Source organism: Phocoena phocoena, chromosome 14, assembly GCF_963924675.1.
Source record: "Phocoena phocoena chromosome 14, mPhoPho1.1, whole genome shotgun sequence".
NCBI lineage: Eukaryota > Metazoa > Chordata > Mammalia > Artiodactyla > Phocoenidae > Phocoena > Phocoena phocoena.
The window spans coordinates 88,015,412-88,039,255 of record NC_089232.1 but is presented as its reverse complement, the minus strand read 5'-3'; the positions used below and the strand labels follow the sequence as shown (position 1 = coordinate 88,039,255).

The window sequence follows — 23,844 nt, the reverse complement described above, 5'->3', positions numbered from 1 at the left end:
CTATGGTACCAGCTTTTGAGAAAAGAATGATCTTTATTGTGAGGTTGACCAGTAAGGAAATGGGAGACAGGTCTCAAATCAGTCTCCCCAGTCCAAGGTTCGGGGTGAAATTTAAGGGGTTAGGGAAATTTCAAACTTGAAAGCTGATTGGTTAGCCTCAAATCAGTCCATATAAACTACCGGTGCTGCTGGAAGCCAGATTTTCCTTATTGAAAGATTTCTTGCCTCATAAAGGGCTCCAGTGACATTTCTATTTGAGTTCTGTAGACTGAAGATTCTTTGGGGGTCATCCTGGAGACACGTGCAGTGCTGTCTGTAAAATAACTCAAGGTTTGATTAAGCAATATAAGGAGAATAAGCAGTTTAAGCTGGTCAATGTTTTTTAACATGCTTTTTCATATATATAATGAAATATTATTCAACCTTAAAATGAAGGAGGTCCTGTCGTTTGTGACAACATGAATGAACCTAGAGGACATTGTGCTAAATGAAATAAGCCAGTTACAGAAAGACAAATACAGTATGATTCCACATACATGTGGAATCTAAAAGAGAAAGTTGAAATCATTGTAACAGAGAGTAGAATGGCGATTACCAGAGGCTGAGGGGTGGGAGAAAGGGGAAATATTGATCAAAAAATACAAACTTTCAATTATAAGATGAATAAGTTCTGGAGAGATAGTTAATAATAATGTATCCTATACTTGATAGCTAGTGGGAACATACTATAAGGCACAGGAAGCTCAGCCCGGTGCTCTGTGATGACCTAGATGGGTGGGATGGTGGGAGGTCCAAGAGGGAGGGGATATATGTATACATACAGCTGACTCACTTCGTTGTACAGCAGAAACTAACAACATTGTAAAGCAATTATACTCCAATTTAAAAAAATATACTATAATTGAAATTTGTGGAGAGTAGATTTCAAGTGTTTTCACCACAAACACAGAAAATGGGAAATAAGTGAGGTGATGAATAAGTTCATTAGTTCCATTGTGGTCATCATCTCACAATGTATAGATATATCAAAACATCACGTTGTACACCTTAAATATATACGATTTTTATGTCAAAAATAAAATATTTTTTACATCTTTATTGGAGTATAATTGCTTTACAACGGTGTGTTAGTTTCTGCTTTATAACAAAGGGAATCAGTTATACATATACATATGTTCCCATATCTCTTCCCTCTTGCATCTCCCTCCCTCCCACCCTCCCTATCCCCCCCACTCTAGGTAGTCACAAAGCACCGAGCCGATCTCCCTGTGCTATGCAGCTGCTTCCCACTAGCTATCTATTTTATGTTTGGTAGTGTATATATGTCCATGCCACTCTCTCACTTTGTCACAGCTTACCCTTCCCCCTCGCCAAGTCCATTCTCTAGTAGATTTGTGTCTTTATTCCTGTCTTATCCCTAGGTTCATGACATTTTTTTTTCTTAGATTCCATATATATGTTTTAGCATACAGTATTTGTCTTTCTCTTTTTGAGTTCACTCTGTATGACAGACTCTAGGTCCATCCACCTCACTACAAATAACTCAATTTCGTTTCTTTTTATGTGCCACATCTTCTTTATCCATTCATCCGATGATGGACACTTAGGTTAGATATCAAAACATCATGTTGTACCCCTTAAATATATACGATTTTTATTTGTCAAAAGTAAAATATTTTAAATCATTAAAAAATAAGAATAAAGAATTGGCTGGGTCTGGTTTGGCTTAGTTGTGCTCCAGCGCCTAGCGCTGTGCCTGGTACTTAAGCTGGATAGGAATCCTTGGATGAACGAAGAGATCTGGGTGGTTACACCAGAAATCAAGGAAGCAGAGGCACAGACGTGGGCATCCTATTCACCGGCACCGTTTGCCTAAGATTAAGTTGCGGCGCTAAGGAATGTAGGATCTTCATACTGCTGGATTAAATCCACCCAGCTATTATTCGTATTCTTATTACCATTTTTATCGTTAATGTGGTTACACAGTAGTACAGATGCATGGCAGGAAAAGTTGAAAATACATATAGGCACAAAGACAAATCCCTGAAAATAAATGTTTCTAGGGTGATTTGGCCAGGAAAATAAAGAGCTTAACCATCTCCCTTCCAGCTGCCCCTCTGCCACAGGTTTGCTTGTCGCCTCTGAGGGTCACAACGATTTCCCTCCCCAGTCCCAGGGAAGGGCTGAACTCCCCCCACGCATGCCCCGCCCCCGATTCTCACCTTGGGGCCCACACCCCGCCCACCAATGCATGAACCGGAAACGCTCCGGGCGCTTGGCTCCTGCACTGGGCATGCGCGGGAGCAGGCGCGCGCAGGCGCAGAAGCCGCAGGAGGCGCCGATTCCAGTCCCTCCTTCCCGGCTTCCTCTACCCTTCTCCTTGCACTCTGGGTTACGGCTGTAGGTGACCCTTTCTCCAACCCCAGGGGGCCGGTGGCAGGTGAGGACAGGGCCCGGGCTGTAGGGAGGGGGTCGTGCTGTCCCTAACCGCAGCCCCGCCGGCCCTCAGACACAGTCCCCCGGGGGTCTTCTCTCCGGGTCTCCTCCCCGGGGTGTCCTCCCCGAGGTTCTTCTCCCCTGGTCTCTCCTCTCCGGGCGTGTCTCCTCCCCAGGGTTCTCTTCCCGGGAGTTCTTTTCCCCGGGGTTTCCTCCCCGGGGGTCTCCTCCCCGGGGGTCTCTCCTCTCCGAGGGTGTTTCCTCCCCGGGGTCTCGTCTCTGTCCCTCCTCCCGCCAAGCCCAGGCTGGTCCTGCCGGGTCCGCAGCGCGGGCCTTCCCTTCCGGGGGCGGCCGTTGGCTGCACACCCCCGGAGCAGCCCCCAACGCTTGGCACCGAAAGCTGGGGAGGGGTCTGCGGCCCAGGTCCCAGCCGTGGCCCACAGTGACTTCTTAGTCCTGGTTTACTCTCCGGCAGGTGGACGTTGACAGTGACTCGCCCGACCAGACTCAGTATTGTGCGGGCAAAATGCGGTGGTTTGTGTAAAAGCATGTAAGTCTTGTAAATGTTGGCTGATTCCTTCCAGGACAGCATCCAGGACAGAGCTGACTGATAAGAGTGCATATACTGGGAAGATTTGAAAACACTTTTATTGTAAAAGAGCATAAGGCTCAAAGATGTGCTTTAAAATATGCCTGTTTCCCTCACCCTCATCCACAAAAGAGTTTGACCCCAATGAAACATTTCCTTGGACCTGCCATATCTCTTTATAGCTACTGGAAAACACTGTATTTAAATACTTCTTGTTTCTTTTCGTCAATTCAGAAGGTTGTACTGGGTGGCATACAGCGAGTTAGGGCCCCTGTGTGATGGGCTGGGAGAAGGGATTGAGGACTTCAAATAGGATAAAATTCACCAGTCCGCACATCCAGTGATTTCAGACAGGATCTTCACCGTTCCAAGACTGTGTTACCACTCTGCTTCGTCATTAAACTTATAATTACTGTGTTTAAGTGCAGCTCATCACAGTTTAAAAAGTTCCTGTGCATCCGTTGCTATTTAATCTTCATTATCCCAGTTTACAGTTGAGGAAGCCGAGGCTAAAGGATTAGGCCATTTTCAAAGGTCACCTTATTTATCAGTGAAGCTAAGACTCAAGCAGTTACTCAGAGCGCTTTGTGCCTCCGCCTGCGGCTCTCGGTCACGACCTGTCTAGGAGCCTTACAAGGAGAGCAGAGGCAGAAAAACTTGGAATCCTGTCAGCATCAAGTATTGGTACTGTGGCTTTGGGCAAATCACTCGACTTTCTCTGCTGTATGATGGAGCTAATACTTTGTGAGTTGATCCTAAGGATTAAATATGATAACTCATGTAAAATGCTTGATCTGTGGTGGGTGTTCTTTACGTGGGGCTTTTATAAATATGTGCTAATTAGATTCCTACCTCATGGCATAGTTCTTTCATGGAAATACAGTTTACATTATTGCAATCTGGTAAAAGATTTGTAATTGCAGAGTCTTACGTCCAGAAAGGGAGCCTGAACAGCAGTAGTTTTCATTATTCTTAGTGAATTTAAATCACTTAAAGTTAGTACTTGAAAAATATTTTAAGGCATTAATTAAGCTCATTGTGCAAAGAACTCAACTGGACAAAGAGAAAATCCGATTTCTTTGCTAGCATTTTGGTGCTGACATAGGCTTAAAACCATGTCTATGATTTCATAAAATTCATTAAATCAATAGTAGGAGAAGCAAAGATTTATATCACATGCAAATCAAGGACAGATTCATATGCTTTTCCATTTTTAGATTATGAAATGTAAAGACTGCATGTAACATATATGGAAAACACAAAGTTCAAGTGCAGACCCGACACCGTCTTCTGTCACTGGTGCTGCCAGTGGCTTAGACTCTCATGTGTCCCTCCCCCATCACACCTCCCCTTGCTGTCACTTCCAAGCTCCTCCCCAACCGAATTGGGTGTTATTATCACCTTGTTTTTGTGTTTGTATTCCTAAAATAGTATATTGTTTCATTTTCATGTTTTGAACTTTATATGGAAAATCATACTGTTTATTTTTCTACCGGTTCTGGGTGCAGAATTAGATGTGTGAGATTCAAACATTGTTGCATTCACTATAGGATGGCTCATTCGTTTTCACTGCTGTTTAGTATTCCATTTTTGAATATACTGCTGTTTATTTATCATGGTGCCTATGGGCAGTGGTTGTTTCCAGATTTTTTATTTTGGGGGCTTTGAAAAGGGGGCGGCATTTTGTTTCTATTTTCTGTTTGTGACGGTCACGGTCATAGCTTTTGGTGCCCATGTGCAGGAGTTCCTCCGTGATACATAAGTAGTGGGACCATTTTTGTCTCAACCAGGACTCTTGAGAGTGAAAAGAGGTGCTTAATTTTACTTCAGCTATGGGTGTAAAGTGGAATCATTCTAGAAAAATCAAGTTGTATGGCTGTTGAAGTCACAGGACACATGCTTGTGAAATGTGTATCCCTTTCACCTTGTTCAAATCTTTGTGCAAAATATTTTTCTGTTGGATCGTCTATAATCCTATTGATTTGTAGGAATTTTTAATGTCATCTTGATATTATGAAGTCTGACAATATCAAGTGTAGGTGAATGTGTTGAACAAGAAGACTATTTACACACCGCTACTAAGTGTGTAAATTGGTACAACCACTTAGTAAAGCAATTTGGCGTTATCTGATAAAGAGGTGTATTCTCCATGAATGACCCACTGCACACGCTTAACTTTTAATAATGTCATGAAGGAGTTTTCGCACGTACAGCAGGAGACATGTACAAGAATATTCATAACAGCACTGTCTGTAGATTCACAAACCTAACACCTCAAATATCGATCAACAGAAGAATAGATATTAGGCTGTGGAACCATCACGCAGTAGAGCATCGTCAGCAAAGATGAGTGAATCACAGCTTCACGCCACTTACAGGGTTGGGTCTCAGGTTAAAAGTGGGGAGGGGAAACTAAGGAAAAAACTGAGAAATCTAACACGTCTGAGGAAACAAACGTGGAAAATTAAGGAAAAACAAGGATGTGACAAATCTCAGAATATTAGCCCAGAAAAGGAGGGGAAGTGGGTGTTATAAACATTGTATCCACTCCAGTTTAATAAAAGTTGTTTATAGAAAAGGGGCCTTCAGAAGAGTCAGGGAAAGGAGCAAGAACCTTCTAAGGTATTCCAGTGAAAGGAGTCAGAAAGCCGAGATGGAGCTCGCACCGCTGTCCCGTTCCATAGACAGCCCTCTTTCCTGGGGCCAGAGCGGCGTGTGTGTCACAGTTACTTAGTTTCCTCTCTGTTATCTCCTTGAGAGCCAGTAATGTAGCCTTAATGTAGCTGGTGTCTGAGACACAGTGGCGCTCGGCGAGCAATGATCCCTGACTTGCAGGGCGTCTCAGCCCAGTCCTTTGGCGATGTTTCTGATAAGTGTGTAGTTTCCATTCAGAAATTAAGGTAAACAATTTAATTTTTACTCTGGGCTGGGTAACATCTGTGTAAACAGTGTCACTAGGAAACAGGTGACATTGATTTTCTAAATTAGATTGGATTAGAAACGAGGTTACTGGAGAGAATCAAAACATAGTTACAGACTTAAGCATTGACTTGAAAGAGCGTTCCTCTTAGCTTTCTTCCTTTCAGATGATTTCTTTAAAAACAAGAATTTTAGGTGAGTTGCTAAACGCAGAATTGCTTGTCAGAGTTTTATTCCTTGCCAAGCTGTTCTTCAGGAAGGTTGCATTCCCCTTGCCAATAAGTAAGTTTCCCTAAAATTCCCCAGAGTTGTCACTTCTAAAACTCTTTGCCTATTTCACAGGTCACATTTTTTAAAATCATAGTTTCAATCTGGGTTTCTTGAATTATTGCTTAAGGAGTTGTTTCTTGCTGTAATGATCCAGTCCGCATAATGAATGGGTCTCAACAGTGATGAGTCTTCTCTTATTGCGTTGCCTGGTGAGAAGCAGCTCAAGGTCATCTGTGCACAGTCTTTCCTAGGTCCCCCCATTTTAGTCTGTCTTTCTCTGTATCTTGTAATACACACCAGTTAACCTGGCAGTGACTTCTGCTTACTTTAAGAGTAGACTTTTCTCCACTTTTCCCTGAATATAAAGAAAGTATCTGTGTGATTTTGCCAGTTTTGATATTACTCACCTTCTCCTGTAATTGTATGTATTGGGCCTTATATCATACCGTTTTTCACAGGTGTCCGTTAACGTAGTAACGGGGCATCTGGCATTATCATCTGCACTGTTTTTATTCCGAGAAGGGCCCGGTTAACCAGCAGTGGTTCCCGGCATCTCCCGGGCACTGTGTGGGCGCGGGGTACTTGAGTCCTCAGGGGTTTAGTCAGGGGCCCTGCTTCCATTCCTGGTCAGATGAGTCCCATCACTTCTCTGGTTCTTAGTGTCCTCATCCGTATTTTAGGGCAGCCGATGCCTGTCTCGTCTGGCTGTTGCAAAGGTTAAACAAAGTCATTGCCGTTCCGTGGTCTTCCTGCTTAGTCTTCATGTCCTGCCTGGGGAGGACCAGGGAAGAGCCTTACACGTTGGGGTTCGTCCACTCTGATGTTCCTGAGGCAGCCTCCCATTGGAGCTGTGAAACATTACAAGTATAGGGGCTTTCGTTCCTTTTCATTGTATTTTTGACTTATTTATAGCTAATAATTATTAAGTGAATATGTAGTAAATGGGGAATTAGTAACTGACTGTGCTGGTCAAGAAACTTCTCCAAAATGTTTAACTTTGAACCTACTTTAAAGTAATCTTGCTTTTGGATCTCAGGGTGGTCCAGGCTATAAAAGGGAAAGAGAGCTAATTTGGAATACTGTGATGAAAGTGTTGACAGAGAAAAAAGTAATCTTATCTAGAGACCAGCTGAGTATAGTTACTTTTTTTGTTTTTTTCTCTTTTGATACAATTTTTAAAGGTTACAGTCCATTTACAGTTATTACAAAATATTGGCTATATTCCTCGTGTTGTGCAATCCATCCTTGTAGCCTGTCTCATAGCCAGTGGTTTGTACCTCTCACTCCCCCACCTCTGTATTGCCTCTCCCGCTCCCTGCTGGTAGCCACTAGTTTGTTCTCTGTACCTATGAGTCTGCTTCTTTTTTTGTTATATTCACTTGTTTGTTGTATTTTTTAGATTCAACAAATAAGTGACATCATACGGTATTTGCCATTCTCTGACTTATTTCACTTGGCATAATGCCCTCCAAGTCCATCCATGTTGTTTCAAATAGAAAATTTTTGTTCTTTTTTATGGCTGAATAGTATTCCATTGTGTGTACGTGTGTGTATGTGTGTGTGTGTGTGTGTGTATGTATGTATATACACACATACATACATACCACATCTTCTTTATCCATTCATCTGTTGAAGGACATTGAGGCTGCTTCCATATCTTAGCAATTGTAAATAATGCTGCTATGAACATTGGGGTACATGTATCTTTTTGAATTAGTGTTTTTTCTTTTTTTGAATATATACCCAGGAGTGGAATTGCTGGCTCATATGGTAGTTCTATTTTTAATTTTTTGTGAAACCTCCATACTGTTCTCCACAGTGGCTGCACCAACTTACATTCCCACCAACAGTGCAGGAGGGTTCCCTTTTCTCCACACCCTTGCCAACATTTTTTGTGTTCTTTTTGACGATAGCCATTCTGACAGGTGTAAGGTGGTATCTCACTGTGGTTCCGATTTACATTGATGATTAGCGATGTTGAGCATCTTTTCATGTGCCTGTTGGCCGTCTGCATTTCCTCTTTGGAAAAATGTCTGTTTGGTTCTTCTGCCCATTTTTCAGTTGGGTTGTTTGATTTTTTGTGTTGAGTTGTATGAACTGTTTATATATGTTGGATATTAATCCCTTATCAGTCATATCATTTGCAAATATTTTCTCCCATTCAGTTGGTTGTCTTTTCCTTTTGTCAAGGTTTCCTTTGCTGTGCAAAAACTTATAAGTTTAGTTATTTTTTATTTTTGCTTTTTTTTCCTTTGCCTTACAAGACAGATACAAAAACCTGTTGCTGCAATTTATGTCAAATAGTGTTCTGCCTGTGTTTTTCTGTAGGAGTTTTATAGTATCCAGTCTTACATTTAGGTCTTCAATCTACTTTGAGTTTATTTTTGTATATGTTGTTACTATAGGCTGAAGTAGTCTTGTCTTGGGAAGGCTTGAGGGCAGAGGCGGAACTTCAGCTGCGTCTTAAAGAATGAGTAGGGTTTAAAAGGCTGAGACCTCACACCCGTTAGGATGACTACTGTCAAAAAGACAGAAAATTAGCTAGTGCTAGTGAGGATGTGGAGAAATGGGAACCGTTGTGCACTCTTGGTGGGCATGTAAAATGGTGTAACTGATGGAAGATAGTTTGGGTAGTTCTTTACAAGATTAAAAATAGAACTGCCACATGAATGATCCAGGAATCCCACTTCTGGGTTTTTACCCGAAAGAGTGGAAAGCAGGGTCTCGAAGAGATTATTTGTACACCCATGTTCACAGCAGCAGTATTCATAGTAGTCAAAAGATGGAAGTAATCTAAGTGTTCATCAACAGATAAATGGATAAACATAGTATGTACATACAATGGGATATTAACTTGGCCTTAAAAATAAGAAAATTCTGGGACTTCCCTGGTGGTCCAGTGGTAAAGAATCCACCTTACATTGCAGGGGACGTAGGTTTGGTCCCTGGTCAGGGAACTGAGATCCCACATGCTGTGGGGCAACTAAGCCTGCACACCGCAACTACTGAGCTCACGCACCTCAACTAGAGCCCGCGTGCCACAACTACAGAGCCCACGCGCCCTGGAGCCTGCACGCCACAACTAGAGAGAGAAAACCCACACGCCACAACTAGAGAGAAGCCCGCGCGCCGCACTGAAGAGCCTGCACGCCGCAACTGAGACCTGACACAGCAGAAAATAAATAAAAAATAATAATAAATCGTTTTTAAAAAATAAGGAAGTTCTGACATAGGCAATAACATGGGTGAACCTTGAGGACATTGTGCTCAGTGATACAAGCCAAACACAAAAGGACAAATACCACGTCCTTCCACAAATACCATATTTAGGGTCCCTCCCTAGCGTAGTCAGATTCATAGAGACAGACAAGAGAATGGTGGTTGCCAGGGGCTGGGGGAGCGGGAGATGGGGAGTTAGTGTGTATTTATTTCAGTTTTGCAGGATGAGAAGGGTTCTGGAGATGGGTGGTGGCGATGGTCGCACGACAAACTGTACTCTATGCCACTGAACTGAACAGTTCGCGGTGATTGCGGTGGTAGATTTCATATCATGTGTCTTTTACCACAAAAAGAAATAAATGGCTGGAGAAACGGAGGCTATTGAATTTTAAACCATTTGAATATGTAGCTGATCAACTGATAAACATTTTTAGCCGACTTTTATTTTTTAAAGCAGTTTTAGATTCCCTGCAAAATTGAGAGGAAGGTGCAAAGGCTTCTCATCTCCCTGCTGCCCCGACCCAGGCAGAGCCTCCCGCGTTATCCACATCCCCGCCAGATGGTGCGCTGGTTACAACCGATGGGCCTGTGTTGACACATCATAATCACCCAAAGTCCACAGTCTACGTTGTCTCTCTCCTGGTGTGGTACATTCTATGCATTTGAACAAATGTATATAGTGATGTGTATCCACCATTACAAGGACACGAATTCACCATTTTTATAAATTCAAAAACAATTTCAGTAAGATCAAATCATCGTAATAGTAAGTGAGATATGAGCTGATGAGGTTGGTGTGTATTTGTCTTTGTTTCAGGTGACCATGGAGAGTGCTAAAGGTGCCGAGCAGCGTGGGCCTGAGCAGAGCGGCCCAGCCGAGGGGCCGGCCCAGAGCACGGCTCCGCAAGGGCCCCAGGGAGACCAGCGGCAGCTCCTCTATCATGAGGAAACTATTGATCTCGGTGGAGACGAGTTTGGGTCAGAAGACTCGAATAACTTAGTGGACAAGCTCGACGAGCCCATGATGGAGAGCGTCCTCATCTCTGATTCCCCGAACAACAGCGAGGATGGCGCGGGGGACCTGGGTTGTTTGCAGGATGTCGTGGAGACTGCAGAAGGCGGCGCAGGTCACAGACGGAAAAGCGTCGTAGATGAAGAAGCGCTGGACGCTCTGAGTGATGATGGTGAAAGTGAGGGAGAGGACACACCTAAAGACGTCTCGGACATGACCCCCGACAGCAGAGCATCGTTGAAGGAAGACCCAGAGCAAGAGGAGGTGAAAGACCTGCCCACCTTTGAGCACGAGGGTGCAGAGGACTTGGGCCCAGGGGACGTGAGGGCGCCCGCAGCGGGGCCGGCATCAGGACTGTCCCCCCGGCAGCCGGCCCCCAAAGACGAGCCGGTGCCCATGTGTACCATCTTCAGCCAGCCGCCGCCCGCCGGCTCCCAGCCCCGGGTCCTGCGCGACGGCTTCGAGTCCCAGATGGTGAAATCGCCCAGTTTCAGCGGCGTGAGCGAAGCGGCCGCCAGGACCCCTCCTCAGGTGGTCCAGCCGAGCCCTAGCCTGAGCAAATTTTTTGGCGATACAACCAGCACTAACTCCTTGGCCTCGGACTTCTTTGATTCCTTCACAACCTCCACCTTCATCTCCGTCAGTAATCCCAACGCCAGCCCTTCGATTCCCGAAAGCTTGTCTTCACTCGCCGCTACCCCAGTGGGGGAAGACTCCCTGGGTTCTGCTGACCCTTCTTACTCCCCAGGGACGGAAAGATCAGAGTCAGGTGTTTCCACAGCTTCTCTGGAAATTCCTCAGTCTCCAAAACCGTTTTCACAGATCCAGGCTGTGTTTGCCGGGAGCGAGGACCCCTTTGCCACCGCCCTGAGCATGAGCGAGATGGACCGGAGAAACGACGCCTGGATTCCCGGGGAGGCGACCAGGAACGTGCTGATTTCAGTCACCACCCAGCAGTGCAGCACGGTGTTCGTGGGCAAGGAGGACCTCACCATGCCGGGCCTCAAGTTCGACAACATCCAGGTGAGAGCACAGGGGCTTTAGAGCGAACGTGGGCTGCTGGATGCTTCTCAGCAGAACTGGTGATTCTGTGTCCACAGCTCATTGCTTTTCATCTGTTTGTGTTTCATGTATATCCATGTGTAAAAAACCTTTCAAGGATTGAAAAACCCTTATTTTTCAGCAGTTCCAAAGATTCTGATTGCGGGAATCTTTATGATGTCACTAGGTAGTTTGGAACCCTGCTGATTTCTCTGGTATAATGTGGTTTAGGTACTAATCAGAGCCTTAGAAATAAGAAGCAGTTCTGAACTTTGCGAGATCAGTTTATTTATGACATTTGAGCTCTAGTAAATGATAAATCCCCGTTCCTCTTTTTAGATATGGAAAACTATATCTGCAGTACATATAATGTGCTTGATGTAGAAAGAGTTCTTACAGATTTGGTAAAAAAAAGAAAATACGAATGGCCCCTCAAAATAATAAATCATAAAAATATATAAATATTACATACAGTAAATAGCAATATTAAAAAGTTCAATCTTACCAGTAATCAAAGGTGATAAAGTTATTTTCATTTCCTGTCGTCTAAGTTCTTTATAATTATTCCATGTTTGTTAGAATGTGAGAAAATAGCCTGCTTAAGCAGCCCTGGTGGGACTGATCATTTGGTACAAACTTTCTTAAGTTTTAAAACGCACGTCCAAACACGCATATCCTTTGACCCAGAAATCCCACCCTTAGGAATTATTTGTAAGGAAATAATCTCACTGATGTACAAATACCCAGCTTTTGGGCTGCCCATCAGAGTGAGGTTTATAATTGCAAAGAACCTGAAACCATCTGAAAGTCCATTATCAAAAGGCTGGTTGAATACATTTGACACATCTTGTTTTTTCAGTGGAATGTTTACGTAGGTATTAAAAATGACGTTATATTGAAATAAATATCTTTTTCGTGAAAAAAAGAAAAATAAAAATGATGTTATAGCAAAATACTTAATGAGGTTCGTATTTTATAAGATGGCATGTAGCTTGCCTTACGTGATAATGTTTTTGTAGGTATGTGTGTACGTCCACGTGAGGTTAGCTCAGTTGCACGTCAGGTGTGGTTTGTCCCGCCCGGGTTGCAGGTGGGATCAGCAGTGTCTGTGCCACATGAGGTCCTGCGTGGGTCTCTCCTCTGGGAACTGAAGGAGGACCCTGCGGTCCTCAGCAGGCCGTCCCGGGGGAAGGAGTCCCCCTTCCCACACACTCGGCAGGGTCAGAAAGCCCGGTGCAGGCAGTGGAGCCCTGAGCCCCGTGAGGCCGAATCCCATAAGAAGCGGAGTGGCTGCTGGAGGAGTGAGGCCAGTTGGCTGTTTTTCTCAGTAACTGAAGTGAAAGCCTGCAGGTTCCAGATATTTTGCACGTCCGTGTCTACAGCATATTTGCTCACTAAGCGCATCTTCCTTGTGGGCTTGCTGCCCACCAGGCACTGTCCTCAGCCCCCTTCTCCACCCTCTCAAGCAGAATGTACTGAACATGAATTTACCTTCACAGGGTCTTTTCAGTGAATCACAGTTATGGACTCTGATTTCAGGGATATTTGATGTTCAGGATTTGATGACTCAACCAGTGGTTCCGCACAGGGTGCTGAGGCCCAGGGCTCCTAGGGTGCATTTAGAACCATGTAGAGGTATTTCACTGTGGTCGCCTAAAGGGCTAGGCTGAGCACATGAGCTTTCATGGACAGGGCCGGGGATGCTGAATGCCCCGGGGTGGCTGGGTCATCTCCTGCAGTGAAGCATGTTGGTCGTTCTTGAGTTGGGAACACAAAGTGCTGATGTTCGTTCCTAGTTTAACCCAGATTGAATCAGGCATGGAGGCCCTTTCTGCCAGTGAAAAGCACGGGTTCTGTGATAGCTCCTCTGCAGCTTTGAAGCTTCCAGGTGGCCACTGTGAAATAAGCAGGGCATTGGGTGATCAGCCAGGGTCGGGGCGCCCACTGCATGGGCGGGACCCACACTAGCGGCCAGCCAGGAGACAGCGTGTTTCCTTTCTGCTTCCTTTAAATCTGAAGGCAATGTCTTCCGTACCTCTTGCAATTCACAGTGATTGTTTTGGAAACCTCATGGTAAACTGAAATATGAATTGAGAATAGTTCCTAAAATGTCTTTGACTTTCCCATGGAACACATGTGCTGGTTGTTTCTTCACCTGTGTCTCTTCAGTTGTATACTATCCTTCAAAGAACTTTTCATTCCCAGGATAGAAAAGAAAAACTGTGTGGTTTACCTTGGAAATGCTGTGTTTATTTGCCAGAGGACTTAAGGTCGGGGTAGAACACATCTATTAACTCACTGTGCACACCAGGCTTGTAAGAGGTCAACCAAGCATTTGTTGGATTTACCTGTTCACAAGTTTCTCCCTATGCCACTGTAACTGTTGCATCATTGTTCTAAGTCAGCTTTCTGAAACACCTCGAAATTTTTCCAATTGCTCACCTGTTGGTGCCTAATTAAAAATTCCTTCCTATGGGATAAAATTTTGGGGGAAGATTGTTAAATTGTTTCCTTATGAAGTGACTTCTATAGCAGTCTGAGTAAGTTAGAGGCCTTGAAGGTGAGCGTGTAACACTTCATCCAACCATATAGCATCAAAAGAGGAATGTCGGCATTTTTAACTAATTAGAGTCTTAGATGGCCTGTGTTCTTGAAGAGATAAATGGAAAGTTTGTGGGGAAACGATCGTTCAGAAATTTTCAGAACCAGTGAAGAATGGAAGTTGGAGAATATTTGTATGAAGCTTGTTCAGTAAGGAGAGAGGGAGGGGGAGTAAAGGAGGGAGAGGGAGAGAGACAGAAGAGATAAGTAAACTAGAAGCAGCAGAATGTCAGTGGTAAAGGTAGTAAGATCGTGAAGGGAAGATAGTAGGGTGGGGACTCAGAATGCTGTGGCCTTGCTGGTGGATCTGGAAACCCAACGTCCAGACTTGAGACTGGGCCTTTCCACCACCCTGTCTGATTCTGCCCCCTGATTCTTTCCTTCCCCTCGCTCTTCCTGCAATTTGGATTTGACGGGAATCCCATCAGGGAAGCCCACAGTTTGTGAAAACCCCCTTCCTGGGCCATGCTAAGTCCCTGTGTTGGAAACCTACGGATGGCCAAAGACGTACCTGTTCCTGCAGGTCTGCTAGCTACGAATTCTCTCCTCTTTAAGTCTGAAGAAATTTCATCTTCACTCTCAAAGCTCTTTTTGCTGGAAATGCAGTGTGTTTACAACGCGTAGACTTGGAGGTTGACTCAGCTTTATTCCTTTCAGCACTTTGAAGGTGTCCTTCCATATCTTCCAGTTGGTATCGTTGCTGATTGAAGTCTGTAGTAATTTTTATCTTTTCTCTTCTGTACCTAGTGTATATGTTTTCCTCTGGTTGGTTTTAAGATTTTATCACTGGTTTTCAGCAGTTTGATTCTGATGTGCCTTCCCATGGTTTTCTTTTATGTTTATCTTGCTTAGGTTTCATTCACCCTGTTGGATTTGTGGCTCTATTATTTTCATCAATTTTGGAACATTTTTGGTCATTACTTCTTCAGTTAGCTCTTCTGTTTTTCACTCTCTCCTCTGCTTCTGGGAACTCCACTTTCACATATTACTTGATATTACTAATGAGGTCATTAAAGATCTGTTTCTGTTTTTGTTTTCAATCATTTTTCTCTTTGTACTTAAGTTTGGGGTTCTGTCATTCTGTCCTTCAGTTTGTTCATCTTTCCTTCTGCACTTTGTAGTTTGCAGCTGATGCTAGTCAGTAAATTTTTCGTATTTTTTGTCTCTATAATTTCCTTTTAGTTCCTTTCTATATATTTTTCTCTCCTCATTCTGTTCAAGTTTTACTTTAGATCTTTGAGCACATTTATAATAGCTGTTGCGCAGTTCTATTCTGAAAATTCCATCAGTGCTGTAATTTCAGAGTCTATTTGTATTTACTTTTTCTTTGGTCGTGAGTCACGTGTGCCTGTGTTTTCACATGTCTAGTGATTTTTTATCAGAGGGTGGATATTGTGGATTTCCTAATGTTGAGTGTCTATATTTTGTCATCTTCCTTCAAAAAGACTTGTATTTTGTTCTAGCCAGCAGATTCATTTGATCCTTTTCAGGTTTAGTTTTTAGCTTCTCAGGGTGAGTTTAGAGTAGCTTGCATACTTGGGTGACCTTTCTGACGCCTGTACCGAGTGCCTGTGTGTCCAAGAGCGCTCTGCAGTGGTCGCCTGGACTGGACATCTCAGCCCCAAGTGAGCTCACAGCCCTGTCCCGGCTCCCCGTCCACCCTTCGCACGCACCGTTTACCACTCAGCGGTACCGTCGCGGGCCCACGTGGCTTTCCAGCCCTGCTCTTTGTACGGTTCCATCCTGTCCGGTGCTCTGACTGCCAGGTCCGGCCAGCTGCCCTCCAGCTCCCAGCCAGTCCCCGCTCGGCGAGTTCCCTGTGCTCGGCGTGACCCCCGCACCACTGCGTCCACAGCTGCCTTTGGGTTCAAGAGCTCAACTCCTCGTCTACCCTTGTCTCAGATCACATCCTTCTCTGTGTCAGAAGACACTTGTTGTGTCTGTGTTTTCCGTGTTCTAGTTGTTTACATTAGGACGATAAGCCCAGGCTGGGTCTCTCTGTGACGGACAGAAGCAGACGTTGCTGCCGCTGAGTTTGTTCGACGCATTCGCAGGTGGGCCTGGCTCCCCTTTCTTAGGTTCCTGATGTGAAGGATGCTGACCTGTGTTGAACGTGTGTGTGAGGTAGGGAAGGTCTGGAGTGGCCGGTGCAAGCCGTTTTGCAGCCGTCCTAAAGCTGATGGTATCAGTGAACAGCTTCCCTTCAATACCGATTTGTTCAGGGCCCCCTGTGAAAGGGGTTTAGATCTGTCTTTGTCTTTACAGCTTAGTTAAGATACAATCTGCACACCATGTAACTCATGCACCGAATTTACAATTCAGTGGTTTTTAGATTGTTGACAGAGTTGTGGGGCCATCACCACATCAATTTGTGGAACGTTTTCATCACCCCAGCGGGAAGCCCCAGACCTCCTTGCTTTCAGTCCCCACCCCTTCACCCCACCCCAGCGCCAGGCAACCACTGACCCGCTTTCCATCTCTCTGGATTCTCCTCTCTGGACACTTGATACAGATGAATCACACGACACGTGGTCTGTCATGACTGGCTTCTCTCATGGAGACATGTTCAAGAGTCATCCAAATTGTAGCATGTGTCAGTACACCACTCCTTTCTGTTGTCACATACGGTTGACCTTGAACGACACGGTTTGAACTATGCTGGCCCACTGACTGCTGGGTTACATAGTAAACCTGCGGTTCACACTTTGAGGAACATCCCAGCTCTCTTCCAGAGCGGCTGCACCGTCTTACATTCCACCAGCGGCGTATGCGGGTTCCGATGTCTCCACAACCTCGAGTTTGGAGTTTGTTTTGTTTCTGTTTGTTGGGATGTCGTCTTTTTGGGCAGTTTCACTCCCCCGGGACTAAGAGGACAGAGCCCTCCCGGGAGGGGCAGCCGTGTTTCTCGTTGGTGCCCAGGCAGAGCGCCGGGTGAGGCTGGGCCACTGTCCTTTCAGCACCACTGCCTGTGACCGCGTGTGTCGTCAGGCTTCCTGACAGTAAAGCCCGAGGCCCGTGCTCTGGGAGTCAGCTGCTCTGGGTTTTGCTTTGACTTCATACATTAAAACTTAGAAGGCACTGCTGAAGCCGTTCCCACGCTGCAGCGGGGGAGGCCCTCTGCAAGCTGAGATCCAGCACCTGACTCGTTCACGCTCAGTCTCCCCACGCTCCCCTGCCCTGGGTGCCCTCCCCTGAAGATTTGCTGATTGGAAGGGGTCCCTGGGGTTCTAGGTGGATCCCACCCCGCATAGCTCACAAGACATCCTGCGGAGGAAGCTTGCTCCCCCCGCTCCGGTGAGCATGAAGGGTCTGCGGCAAAGGCGCTGTTACCCCCGTGTCAGAACTGCCTTCAGCTGAGTGACACGGCGAGAGCCAGTCCATGTTAGGGCGTTTTGTCGCGTCTTTGGGCTTTCAGAGGTGAGATGATTGTCAGTTCTATATACGCTCGTGTCTCAGGAACTTCCCTGCTAACTCAGGTGTTAACTAACAGAGAATTTTAAAGGGCAGGAGATTTTCGCAGTGTGGTCCTATTAACTGAGACGGTTGCAATGATGGAGAAGTTAGACGGGTCTTCCCTCGGCGGCATGAAGATGTGATTTTGCCCTTTCCTGGTTCGCAGTTCCTCTGGCTCAGATAAAGCTCCTTGTCTGATAGGAGTTACACTTGTGCAAAGCTTTATGGAGCCATATGGCTGAGTTCTTCTTATTCCGCCCTTTAATTATCCCTCCAGATCAGTTAGCCACTTCTGTGGTTCTGGCATCTGAAGTATTTCACCTTACCCTCTGAAAGCAAAAAAATCATAGAACTGCAGCTTCTAGATCTCTTCCCCTGTGTAAGACGTGCGGCTTGGTCTCTGAGCACCTGGGCCTCCGTCCTGGCTCCTCCCAGGTTCCTCCTGGGTCACTTGGCCATGGATGATCCCTTTTCCCCTGACCTCGCCCATCTGTCCACCTGTACGGTCACTCAGCCCAGGTGCAGGCGGGTCTAACCCGAGGCTTGGGCTGAGAGAGCCCCTGTGTGGAGGCTGGTGGGGGCCTTTCCGGAGCAGCCCGCTCCCCGAGCGGAGGGCCCGGCAGAGGGAGGGACCCCTGCTCTCCTTGGGCTCGGGAGAGACGCAGCCCTGGGCGGAAGGCAGTGCCCTGGGCCACCACTCACTACTCTAGCCAGGCCCTAGGGGCTCCCGGGGGCCCAGGCCGGCCGGCAGCTTGGCGGGATGCGGGCAGAGGGCGCTCAGGCCTGCCCGCCCCAGCCTGGGTCCCACCGTGCACGCCGCTTCTCCCGGGGGCGGTGTCGCTCACGCCCCCCGTGCCCCGCGCCTCCGGCCCCCCGCCTGGCTTGCTGTGCCTCTGACATAAGCCTGGTACAGGCGCTGGTGCTTCACTGCTTCCTCTCCAAAAGAAGAGCCATTCTAAACTGCATGTTTTATTAAAGATCGTGATGCCTTAGCGTCTGGTTTATTGAAGTTTGACTCTGCTGTAACCACATTTTGACCTCCATACACCAATGGAGAAAAAGGAGATTTTGGTTATAGCTATGGGTTCTGGTTAGCTGAGTTTAATTAACATTTTATTGTCCTGACATGTTTTTCTTATATTCTTTCAAGGGAGATGCAGTTAAAGACTTAATGCTTCGCTTCCTGGGTGAAAAAGCTGCAGCAAAGAGGCAGGTCTTAAACGCCAACTCGGTAGAACAGTCTTTTGTTGGATTGAAACAGCTCATTGTAAGTAACAATGTATTTGATTTTCTGTGTGTGTGTTTGTGTTTTTTTTGATAAGTCCTGCTTCCCTTCATAATATTTCACCTCCAGTTAATTACTTTGAGTATTTTATCCTAAGCCCTTGCACATAAATAGAATTTTGTTGGATTAGATAACCAGTCCTGTACAGCAAAGAGCATCACGTTAACGTGCTTTTTACTTTTTAAGTCCAGTGTTTAGAAAGCGTGATTTCAAATGATCAAATTACTTGAAGCAGTATATACTTTGATTAAATATGCTTCATCAAAAATAACTAGAGTGAAATAAGTTTACGTTGATTTTCTTAAAATACTCTGTTTTCTCCACTTGGCGTAGAAGGTTTATTATTAAATGAGTGGATTCCCCAGAAATGCGCACGAAAGCCTTTCTTTATTCATTAACAGGAGTAAGTGCAAACACCAGACAGAGACGCTGTTCTGAAATAGGAAACTCTGACTGCAGGCGTTTTAAGCTGGGCGGGGCAGATGCTTCTGGTGGCCTGGGAGCCACTGGAAACTGTGCCCCACAGCATCTTTTATGTTGCTACAAAAGCTTGTGTCCTCAAAAAGGTCAGTAAGAAACATTTGCTTAAAGAAAAGAGAGAGGGAGAGACCTAAAAAAAAGAAAAGAAGAAGAAAGAAACACTTGCTTAGGTGGTTTGCTGACATTTTCACGTTGAAACATTAGTTTTTAGTAAATGTAAATCAAATGTTTCATTGAGTTTCTTTCACTGAAGTGATTCTAGACTTATTCCCATGAATGAGAAGCTTTGGGAAGGAAAGATGTGGAGATATTCTATTTTTAAAAGGGAGAGGGAACAGCAAACCTTTAAGTGTCTCTATGCATTATCGTTTGTTAATGAAGTTACAGGTCTCAGACGGTAACTGTGTCCACGGCCGCATGAATCTGGTGGAATGAACACGTCTCCCTTGTGCGGTGGGCCACTGTCGTTCCCTTTACTCGGCCAGTGTCGTGAGCAGTCAGCTGTACCCAAAGTGTGACTTGTAATGATAAGCTTAGAGAAGACACACGGAGCCACACACAGTGTCATCAATTCTCAGGCCATCTTTTACCTCCTTTGATTACTCCTGCTGTTAATAAATGTATGCGGTGGTTTGATTGTTTTCCGTACATTGAAAATACTTGAGGCCAGTAGAAATTTTATTAACAGTCCTAACAAGGAGACCTGTTTAAGGTGGGAAATGTATACATAAAAAGACCGTTACCTTGCCCTGGCATTTTAATTATGTCCTAAAATAATTGCTCTCGTCTTTAAGACTAGGGAAGAGTTTCTCAGTGTATTTTCCTAAGTAATGTCAGAGTATTCTAAGATTGTTAACTTACAGGGAAATGAATGTCACAGCCTCTGGAGAAAGACATTTTAATCACTTCAGTGGTGTCATTCATATGTGGCGTTAATGATTTCCTTTGAGTCGTGGGTGGGGAAGAGTTATGTACATACTATCAGTTACTTGAGTGATTTTTATTGGACTATTTTTCTCATCTTTTGGAAGTTGTGGAATGCCTATGTTCAGTTTCTCAAATAGAGTCTATATCTTACTTCCTAGTTTTAAAAAAGTCATATTTATTTAAGCTTAGATCTTTTTCCCATATCTAAATACCTTCATTATCAGAGTTCTACATGTCATACACAATAATTATGAGATTTTTAAGATTTTTCTCCACAGCCCTTAAAGATTAACATGATATATTTAAATTCTAATTTTAAAAACAATTTTTTTTACCAAAACATTTCTGACATCTACTATTGAAAATGGAGGAGGACCACCAAGAATGGAAACTAGGGGTGGAAAACAATGAGATAGAAATAGCACAAGACGCTCTGGAGAAATCCGTAACTATCGTCAAGCAGCAGGCGGCCTATAATCACAGGCCCCGGCTCGCGCAGGTTGCAGAGCTGAGGTCCCGCTGTCCTGAAGGAAGGGGGCGCTGGGCGTTAGAGCCAATGCTGTGTGGTCGCCCCAGCCTGTCCTTGGGTCTCCTTCATCCCCTCCTGCACACCTGCTACCTGGCTCGCCCATCAGGCCACCCAGAGCTGTGCAGGGAGATGGAGAGGAGGGGGCAGAGGCCAGCCCTGTCTCCTCAGCCTTTTTCCAGGAACGGAGAGGGACCCTGACCCTGCCGGCTCTGCCTCACCTCTCAGGCAAGTCCGGAGAGCGAAAGAGCATCCGAAAGCTGAAGGCAGTGCTCACCCTTTCGATGCTGGAGAAGTAACCCCCGCCTCCCTGCATCCAGCGCACATGTCTGTGCATGCACGCACACGCACGTACATGTATGCACACGCATGCACACGTGCGCACGCTTGACGTGTGGAATAGAGGCGGTGTCCACCCTGCGTGCTCACTGGAAACTCACACAAGGACAAGAGCTGGAAAGAGTGAAAGTGAAGCAGGAGCCGCTTGCCCGCCACAGCAGCAGGACGGAGGCCAGGGGCGGTCCCCACCCCGAGGGGCCATGCAGGATTGGCACGGGGGACGTGTGTGGGAAGAGCCGCGTGGCAGGTTATTGGGGAAAGAAGGGAATGAACTGATGGATGAAGGGCATGGCATTAACTGGATGTTCAAGTGGGAAAATGAAAAGACCGCTGCTTCTAAGCACACCCAGAAGGGAATTCCAAGTGAAGTAATTTCAAAAAATAGAAGAGACTCAGGCCAGAGAGGCACTTCTTAACAAGACACAAAAAACTAAACCTTCCAGGAAATATCGATAACCTGACTACTTTGAAATTTAAAACTGTGTTTAACAAAAACACCATAAACAGCATTAAAAAATGAGAGAAAATATTTGAAATACACATCAAGACCTTCGTCTAATTTATAAGAAACAGATACAGCCCGATAGAAAAACAGGCGAAAGATATGAAGATGCAGTTCGTGGAAACCATACAGCCAATAAGCATGGAAAAATTGCTCAGCCTCCCTGGGACCACAGAAATCTCAGTGAAGCAAGAGTGTCCTGCGTGTGAACCCCATTGTGTTGGTAGCACCAGATGTCAGCAGGGGTGCGTGTGCGGGGCGCCTGAACCGGAAGGGCTGCCTTGCAGAGCAGTTGAGCAGCAGCTGGTACAATACATGGCTTGTGCCGCTTTTAATCACATACTTTAGGAAGACTCTGTATATGTTCATGAAGATATATGCAGGAATGTGCTGTATGATTTGTATTGGCCAAAAACTTTATTAAAAACCTTAATATCCGGAGCAGTTGAAATACGTGCATGAGAGCCACGTTCATCAGTATGGATAAATCTCCAGACCGTGCTGAGCAAGAGAAACGAAGTGCGAAGGCTGCCTGTGATGCCCCGGCTCGTGTTCGTGCTTGAAAACGAGCTGATAATCCCTCAGCCTCAACTCTGAGACCGGGAGAGCCCTGGAAACCTAGAACTAGTTTGGCCGCAAAATCTGCCTTGGCCAGGTTCACCCGGTGCCAGCCCTGGACGTTCTCCGCGTCTGTCCTCCGGCCCTTCCTGCCCTGCCCCTGCTCTCCTGCTTCCCCGTTGGAGAGGGGGCACTGGGAGCTGGAGGGGTGCGGCGAGCTCCTTCCTGGCGGCAGTCCCACGGCCACAGCTCTCCTGCAGCCGTCACCTCTGGCCTGCGCTTGCTTCTGTCGCCCGGCCCTGACTGCATCGCCGCCCCTGCGAGGTGCCCCTGGCCTGGGCCACACTCCTGCAGCAGCCCCTTCACCCAGCGCTCCTGGAACCCCCGGGAACAGTCAGTAGCCCCTGATTGCTGCCAGGCCTCTGGTGGACAAGACAGTTTGTGTTGATCCCACTCTGCGGGAACAAAAATATTCCTGTACCTGGAAGTGTCTTCGAAGTACACAGTAAACTTCTGTCAGGAAGGATATTATTTGGGAATCATAAATTGTAAATGGGCAGCTTTTCTGACAACTTCTTCTTTATGTTCTTTCCCTTTTTTTGTTTCTTCTTTTCTTTTTAAATTAGGATACAAAGAAATTCATTTCATCTCTCTGTTTCCTCTGCCACCATGTCTGACTCTCAAACCAGAAGATAGTCAGATTTAACATAGAGATTAGAGGAGCTGTCTGGTCACCTCTGGGCCTGAGCCGCAGTGGCCAGAGCGGAGCAGGATGAGTCCTCAGACAGGCTGCCGGCAGGCGGGCAGGAGGCACCCAGGCTCCCTGCACGCGCTGTTCGTTGTTATTGTCCCGGGGAAGTAGGTTGTCCTGACCTTGGCTGCCGGGTTAGTGTAAGCATGCTTAGAAATGACTACATGTCACTTACCGGCCAGTGATATTAACCAGAAAAGGGCTCAGCCGAAGAAAGGCCCGTGCCGTCAAGAGTGGCAGGTATCGGCGTGAGTCTTCCTTGGCAGTTGTCCCTCAGTGTCGTGGGGTTTGGTTCCAGGACCCCCGCAGATACGAGACCCGTGATGCTCACATCTCCTGTATGAAAGGGCGTAGTATTGGCATGTAACCCGCCCACATCCCCCGTGTCCCTGACATCATCTCTAGGTCACTGACAACACCTAATACAATCTGAGTGCCACGTGACTCTTTGCCGGTGCAAGGCAAGTCCAGGTTTTGCTTTTTTGAACTTTCAGGAATTTTTTGTGAATATTTTCAGTCTGAGGTTGGTAGAGTCCTTGAATGCGGAACCTGTGTATATGGGGGGAAGGAAGGGGGAGTGGGAGTGACTGTCCTCAATCGTCAGTGGGAAGAAGCTAACAGGAGCATAAACAGGTCTGCTTTCTATTCTTAGGAAAGAAGCCACTTTTGAAAAGATTTACATTTACTAAAAAAATGAATAAGGTGGTAGGTTTGGGCTTCATTTTTAATGGTGATCTGGTTTGAAATATAGAAAGCATATCTTAGTGTAAGAATCCTAGCAAGAGCTGAAGGCTTTTTATGTGATACATTTTACTATTTTAATCATTTATGGAGCACTTCATATTTGCAAAGTACTGCAAATAATTTTATTACACATTTAAATGTTTTATGAGTGGTGGGTACCTATATATATAGTGGATATAAAATAAGATAGGA

The 23,844-nt window shown here is 45.7% G+C and overlaps 1 protein-coding gene across 1 annotated transcript in view; it reads left to right on the top strand.

The window, feature by feature from the left end:
* The first annotated feature begins 10,253 nt into the window (after positions 1-10,253).
* TRAPPC12 (trafficking protein particle complex subunit 12) overlaps positions 10,254-23,844 on the top strand; it is a 54,515-nt gene continuing 40,924 nt past the window's right edge. Inside the window, exons 1-2 of the mRNA XM_065891214.1 lie at positions 10,254-11,468; positions 18,691-18,807. Coding sequence (XP_065747286.1) covers positions 10,257-11,468; positions 18,691-18,807 — 1,329 coding nt within the window. The 5' untranslated portion in view covers positions 10,254-10,256. The remainder of the gene's footprint in view (positions 11,469-18,690; positions 18,808-23,844) is intronic.